The sequence below is a fragment of the Ctenopharyngodon idella genome, chromosome 3 (genome assembly GCF_019924925.1).
Source record: "Ctenopharyngodon idella isolate HZGC_01 chromosome 3, HZGC01, whole genome shotgun sequence".
NCBI lineage: Eukaryota > Metazoa > Chordata > Actinopteri > Cypriniformes > Xenocyprididae > Ctenopharyngodon > Ctenopharyngodon idella.
The window spans coordinates 43,605,607-43,613,245 of record NC_067222.1 but is presented as its reverse complement, the minus strand read 5'-3'; the positions used below and the strand labels follow the sequence as shown (position 1 = coordinate 43,613,245).

Sequence of the window (7,639 nt, the reverse complement as noted above, 5' to 3'; positions counted from 1 at the left end):
TCTCCCACCACCTCAAATAACTACCATTAAGGACACTTCATCTTTGGGTTCCTCTGCCACTCCTCATTTCCAGAGCATCGCCAAGCCTGTCACCCAGCCATCGTCACCTCCCATCATTCCCTTTGACTCACCTCATCCTCCTCTCAGTGGCGAGGCTTCATCATGGTCCTGCTGGGAGGTCACTCTTTCTGGGCGTCAGGAGTCCGTGGCTCCGCCTCCTGCCTCGTCGTGCTCTGTTCTGCCTCGACCTGTCGACCTGGCTCCTGCGCCTACACTCCTCCTCCCCTCGACTCCGGCTTCGACCATCGAGCATTCAGACTCGCCGGGCTCCCTCGGTACGTCGGCTCCCCCTGGGTCGGACGTCGCCAAGCCTACGCTGCGGACTTGCGGGCCGTACGCTGCTCTCCGGCCCTTCACCCCTTCAGCTTCGGCAAGCTCCGCCCTCCCTCAGGCTCCACCTCCACCCTCGGGTGCACCAGCTCGTCCTCTGCCCTCCGGATCTCCACCTCCGCCTCGAAGAGTCGTCGCTACGGCTTCGTCGCGGCCGCCCAGGTCATCGGCATCCCATCACCGCCTCGGACTTACGTCTGCGCGGGGGATTCCACCTTCCAAGGCTCCGTCACCGTTGGTCATCTCCACGAGTCCATCACCATCAGGGCTCCTACCACCGTTGACGTCACCTTGGGTCATCGCCTTGGCTGCGCTCTGGGTCATTTCCACCTGGCCACTCCTACCTCCTCCAATCCCGCCTTGGTCGTCATCCTCCATTCTTCTGCCTGCCTCCGGTTCCTGCTCCTGGCCACACCATCCTCCTCCTCCCAAGCCGCCTCCTTTTCCACGGCGTGAGGACACGCCTTTTCGGAGGGGGGCGTAATGTCACAGTCTGTTTAGTTTCACTTTCAGTTTATGGACTTTGTTTGTTTTCCATGATCACATGTTCTGTTTCCCGCCTTCATCATTAGTTCATCTGTATCACCTGTGTCTCATTAATCAACCTTGTTATGTTTGCTATTTAGTTTCCCCTGTTCACTCAGTCTTTGTCCGTTCACCGTTTGAGTAAGTTGTGTTGCATATCTATGCCTGTAAACCTGTGGATTACGTTATTAAACTAGTATTTGGATTTATTCTCCTCGTCTGTGCTCCTTCCTGCAACCAGCCGTAACAGTATTCTGACAGTGTATCAACATTAGTTACAGAATAGAACATCAACAATCAACGTTTAATTTAAATAAATGTAATTGCACAAATTATGTAGGCTACTATTTAATTTTGTTTCTTGTGAAATAACTCAAACATATTATGTTTTTCTGTCTTCTGTTAAGCATTGTTCTGAGCTGCATTTCCCAAAAGCATTAATAGTTTCTTACAATACTAAAGGCAGCCCTGTTTGAATGTAGTGTCGGCAGTGAGCGAACGCTCTCTGTGATTGATTGGTTCTGACTTGCAGCATTTGTATGTGTTCAGATGAGCAGGAAAATAATTCTACTACACAATTATTCGCTAACATAAGTTATTTGTCCAATTCAATGCATATTGTAGCATTAAATTTATTGTTAAATAAACAAAATCACTGGTAAAAAAAAACACACCTTAGTATCAATACTTTCGATACTCAACGTCAGTATCGATATCGATACTTCATATTGATACGCCCATCCCTAGTGCGACATCTTCACATTTTAAAAATCACTGATCACAAGATCACGGCAGTTCCTTTTCTGATAAACTCTGATGTGAAGATGATGCTGGGATAAAAGTCTTCTAAGGATCCCCGAGCTTGTGCCAGGCTACGGCCTTGTCTTTCCATTCACCAAAGATCCTCTGACTCCCACTGGTTCTCTCTCATCAAGACAACATTAGCAAAGATCAACGGGAGCCTCCACAAATTTCATCAGGACAGTTTAATTCAATTGGGCGAGACATGCAAGCATCAAACTTAGTCTCATTATTTGACACATTAAGTATCCTTAACCCTTTTAAAGAAGGACGTGTTAGAACTAAACTGATGGTTTGCTCAAGGCTGTTGATCTGCTGAATTTCAAACAATGCTGTAACTTCTTGCTTTCCTGTATTCTGCTTCAGCTCTCTTTCCCTTGGTAATCTGTATGCATGTATGTGTTTGAATGTTAGAGTAGTTAAGTGTTTAGTCTAGTTAATAAAGTCTTGTTCATGTCACACGTAAAGTTGTCCGTGTTTCACGCTCATATACTAGAGTCCCTAATCATGCAGATTTTGACTACATGCTCTGAGTAGTACTGTACAATAAGAATGTTATTTTCCATAACCCAGAAATGAGCATTTCTTAGAATTAATAAACAATTAACCAAGTGTTCAGTGGAAATAGGTTAATTGATTGTAATATTAATTTTACTATATTAAGTTGATTCTATTAACTGATCCCAATATTTATAATTAATTATAACTAGTTATTTTATATTTTGAGTTAATTTGCTACAACAGGCAAATTTCCCTGTTAAGCCTCATACTGAAGTTGTGAGACAAGAGACTGTAACAGAATGACAAGGTAAAGCATTAGTCCTTGTAGCCACTGATGGGATGACGCTTCACAACAAAGAGAGACTTAAAGAGATGCATTTTAATATTAAGACATAAGGTTTATTGTTACTCACGTAACCCTGGTTCACTTTTGATTCGGTTCACCCACATTGCGTCATGTGGGGGAAACTCCATTTTCTCAGAATCTTGAAGCCTGATTGGTTCTCGTCTGTGCCCCTGCACAGACAAATGGCATTTCAGCACGCCAGAAAGGGCAGGGTTGACTACATATATAAGTCATGCAGAAATGCCATATCGTCAGAATCTTTCGACTGAGGAGTGGCTAGCATGACTCGCTGTGCAGCGTAGTAGTATGGCAAGCTATCCAATGCTTGTTCCCATTATCTCAGGAAACCAAGGTTACGTGAGTAACCATAAACATTCTCTTTCGATACGGTTCACTTGCATTTTGTCAGTTCACTAACACTTATGGAGAACTTATTCCAATAACGCCGGGATACAATCACAGAATGGAAGCCGTTCTGAGAAACTTAATGACCAGGTTGTGTTTCCCAATCGATTGGCCGGCCATCGGGGCATGATTCGCAGCAAAGGCTGCCACATACACCTTCAGCATGGTGGGGGTGCGGCCACAATCCAGCATTTCCTGCAGAAACTTGAGAACTGACACAATCTCACATTCACAATCTCACATTCAGTAGAGTTGTGAGGACTCTCACATTCAGTAGAGTTTTGTTTCTGAGCTAAGCACCAGCTTGACAATAATAGACTATTTCTGGGAGTAAAGGCATCTTGTGGAAGGGGTTCTCACCTCCGAGACCATTCTCATTTCCCCCCTGGGGAAGGCCTGGCGGCTCCCTTCAAGGGCCCAAACATGCAGTTTGGCTGTGGGCCCCAAATTGTGCAAACAGTGCATCCATTTCCTTCGAAAAGTATATCTGGCAGTGGGACTTCTCTTCCGTCGTGAAGAGATCCACATCCGCCTGACCGAACATGCGCCATATCGCGTTGACCGCCTGGGGGTGGAGTCTCCCTTCACCTGGTGGCTGTCCGCCACACGACAGCATGTCTGCTCCTACGTTTGAGGAGCCCGGCATGTGAACCACCCTCATTGAGCGGAGGTTCTTCTGTGCCCATAGGAGAAAATGGTTCGCCAGTCTGTGCAGAGGGTGAGACATGAGATGTCCTTGGTGGTTTATAAAGGCAACCACCATCCTGATGTCTGAGCGGACCAGGATGACCCCTGAGTTCCGGCTGGTCAGAATCACCGCCATCATTTCTAGATGGTTGATGTGCCAATCCAACATGGAGGGTCTCACCATGAGCTGAAGGCTATTCTGCTGTCACACAGGCTTATCTTGTATTCAAGTATTTTATGAGAGTAGTAACTGTAAGACGTTTCTTATAGCCTATTTACAGGATAAAGAAAAGACAGTAAGAGGTGATTGTGTCCAGAGTGAACGTGTGTGTTCCTGTAAGAACATTTATCTTGCCTGTTGGTTAACACTGAGTTTGTTTTTCTTTATTATCTTTATTACTATCTTCATTTTTAATGTAGAGTAGAGATTTAAACTATATTCACTATAAACAGTGCTTAACAAAGTTATTAGACATCTGATACCCAATGTATGGTTTGTGCCACAGGTCAGGGCTGCCTGAACTATCAGTATTGGTGATTAGTAAAATCGTTTTTCATGTTTCTGTAATGGTTAATTCAACAGTATGTGTAAGCTCTTTAGTTACAGCAGTATTTCTTAAGCTACAAAATAATTACTGTTGTTATCCATGAATTTTTGAGTTGACCTTTGAGACCTTTTTTTATTTTCTATTCCATGGCAGAAATAAGCTTTCATAGGTTCCACATGTGTAAGGGAAAAAAACATAGAGATGCACAATCCAGCACACATTGTTCCTCTTCTACCCCACCTCTTCATCTCCCTTGTCTTGATCGAACTACTCCTCCTTCAACTATTCCTCTCCCTCGCCCAGACATTATTTCTTTTCTCACTCTGCTCCTCTGTGCTGTTCTGCATCTACACTGAACAAAAACAATTCAAAGCGTCCCTTTTTTACTGTGTATGTCCATGTAATGGAAAGAACTTTAACACCTGACTATGCCTCCAACTGAGATTGGATTCAGCTATTTCTCACTATTTCAGTGATCTTCTACTTAAAAATGCTTATCAGTTGTTTCAGTATTTGTTTTATATATTTTATTATATATTACAGTTTTTTTTTCAATCGATTTACACATTTCTCCAAATGAATGTAGTTACTCTCAAACAATTAACACAGCAAACTAAACACTCATGTTGGCAAAACAGTTCAGTATTCACTGCATAATGAATCTCTGCAGTTTTTTCTATTAATGAATTTATCAAAAATAAATGCTAACAACAAAACTACAAGTGTGTTCTCTGTTGATTTGATAACAAATTCAGCTGTAGATACACAAATACATGAATGAAAATGCATGTTTTTCTTGTTCTTTAATTGTGTTCTTCAAAGTTCTTTAATGACAAGTTTATGAGTTTTAGCAAAAAAAATAGATAAATGAGTAAGTAAATAAATAAATGTGCTGTAGTCACTGAATCAATGAACTTTATAGATCTTGCCTATCATTTTCATCTGGCCAACGAATTTGGCAAATCAACATTTCAGCATATATTTTCACAAGTCAAGCATCATGGGAAAAAAAAAAAAAAAAAAAACAGTGAAGGTTAGATCCACAAGCCTCTTCCATCACTTGAAGAAGACTTAATTGGTTGTAAGGGTTGTGATCATATGCTTTCCATCTCCAAGAGAAGAAGAAGGAACACCATCCTGAAATGTGGGTGATGCTCAAACCACTCTTGTACCGGTGCTGAATGGTGAAAGTGGACACTGTCCCACAACTACACATCTTTAGAAAGTTGATTTCATTGAGGGAGTTTAAACAATTTAGAAGCCTTTCTGTGTTTTGCGGCCTCAAGACAGCGTTGTGTGCCACAACATCAGTGGATTGGAGCACTTGTTGTCCAGGGACATTGACTGTGGCACAATGCTTATATTGGGCTAAACTATATGTCCAGCTTCTCTCAAGGAAAAAACATAATTTATGACATGGTCAATTAGGTTGGCTCTGATTTAATTTGAAACTTGACTGTACCCTATTCTTCTACCTCTCCTCCCTCCTCTTACACCTTGCTCTTCTCTTTCCCTCTGTCCATGTCTTCTTATTTTCTTCTCTTGCTCTTTCCACTAATACCATTGCCTTCCACTCTACCATATCTTCTCCCTCTACTCTGGCCTCTTCTCGTCTTCCTACATCCTCAACTCTTCTTGCTCCATCTCCTCTTCCTATACCATCTATTCCTTTCCCCTCATCTCTTTCTACCTCTTCCACTGTTCCTCTCCCTCTCAGTATTACTCTTCCTCTATCCTCTCTTCAGAACCTCTCACTCTTACATCTCTTTCTTTTCCCATTGTTCTTCTTTTTTGTTGTTGTTGTTTTTCTTTCCCCTTTTATAGTTTTTGTAATTGAGATAGCTGTGTAAACAATTAGTAAATTTGCATTTCCCGTGTTGTGTGTATTACTAACTCAGCAGATTTGGGGCTTATTGAGAACATTCCAAGTACAACTGAGAGAAAGCTTATCTTGTTATTTCAACATAACTTGTCATTTCGACATAATAACTTGTTATTTCGAGATATTAAGTCATTATTTCGACATAATATTTAGTTATTTCGAGAAATTTGTAGCTGCTGTTCCTTTAGATATAATTTATTTGACGGGAAGAGTGCTTCGGTACTTAATTCCCTTTTTGTCAGCCATGACCAGAGTTGTTAACATTGTAGAAACATACCTAGTCCAATGGAGGAGGACGCTATGGAGGCTACATCCTGCCCGTATTGAGGTAACGTCGAAAATACTACATACGGAGGAATCTCTGCGGTAGGTCCTACCTGAAAAGGTGATGGAACTACTGCAGACGTCTTAACAAAAACAGTTGCGAAAAGGGCATGCTATAGCTTGCCAGCATCTGCATCTCCAACACTCACAACGGAGCTCAGTGGTTGTGGCGCTTTCCATAGGGACCCCTAATGTCATCACTCGACATAACATGCACAAGTGCCACCTAGAGGAATCACAAAAATACAGCATATTTCGCAAACGACCCTTTGTGCTTGGTGTCCGACCCAGACACAATCACACACACACACACACACACATATATATATATATATATATATATATATATATATATAACATATTACTGCACCATGGTACAAAAGTATTACTCATGCTCTCAAGAGAGGAACCTGTAACCTAGAGTACAAACGGAAACAAACTTTTTTTAGAGGTCTTCAGAATCACGTGGAAAGACAGTATGTCCCGCTAAAAAGTCTCTAAAAGCCAATCAGAGCTGAGCATCTCCACAAACTCATAGAAAATAACAAAAAGAATCCAAGGTTTTTATTTATTACAGAGGCTAGATTAACAAATAAACAGACATCACCAGAACTGAACATTCCATCACAGTTTAGTAGTGATGACTTCATGACTTTCTTTACTGAGAAAATCAAAAGCATCAGAAATTCAATTGTAAATTTATAACCTTTGACAGTGTTTTCTGATTCAGCTTCAATTATCGCCCCTCAAGAACAGTTGCAGTGCTTTACAACTATAGGACAGGAAGAGCTAAACAAACTTATCATTGCATCTAAACCAGCAACATGATTATTAGATCTAATACACACTAAATTATTCAAAGAGTTGTTACCTGTAACAGAAGAGTCTCTCTTCAATATTATTAAACTCCTCTCTATCTATTGGTCATGTCCCAAGAACATTCAAGCAGGCAGTTATTAAGCCTCTCATTAAGAAACCACAATTAGATCCAAATGTATTAGGTAATTACAGACCCATTTCAAATCTTCCATTTATGTCTAAAATACTAGAAAAAATCAGAGAAAAAAAAAAGGAATTCATGAAGCTAGAATAAAACTTTTTTAAGTAGAGGCTCTGTCTTTCTTTTGACATATTGCATGTTCGAATATTCACACAAAATATTCTGGGGTCCATGAAAGTTTTGTGAAAATGATCAAAACACTTGTGGGGAAAGAGTTAATGAGCTCATTC

At 41.2% G+C, this 7,639-nt stretch overlaps 1 protein-coding gene across 1 annotated transcript in view; it reads left to right on the top strand.

Moving 5' to 3' along the window:
- Positions 1-2,491: 2,491 nt before the first annotated feature.
- Positions 2,492-7,639, top strand: part of mcrip1 (MAPK regulated corepressor interacting protein 1) — a 35,451-nt gene continuing 30,303 nt past the window's right edge. The window contains exon 1 of the mRNA XM_051886205.1: positions 2,492-2,524. Within this exon, the coding sequence (XP_051742165.1) occupies positions 2,517-2,524 (8 nt within the window). The 5' untranslated portion in view covers positions 2,492-2,516. The remainder of the gene's footprint in view (positions 2,525-7,639) is intronic.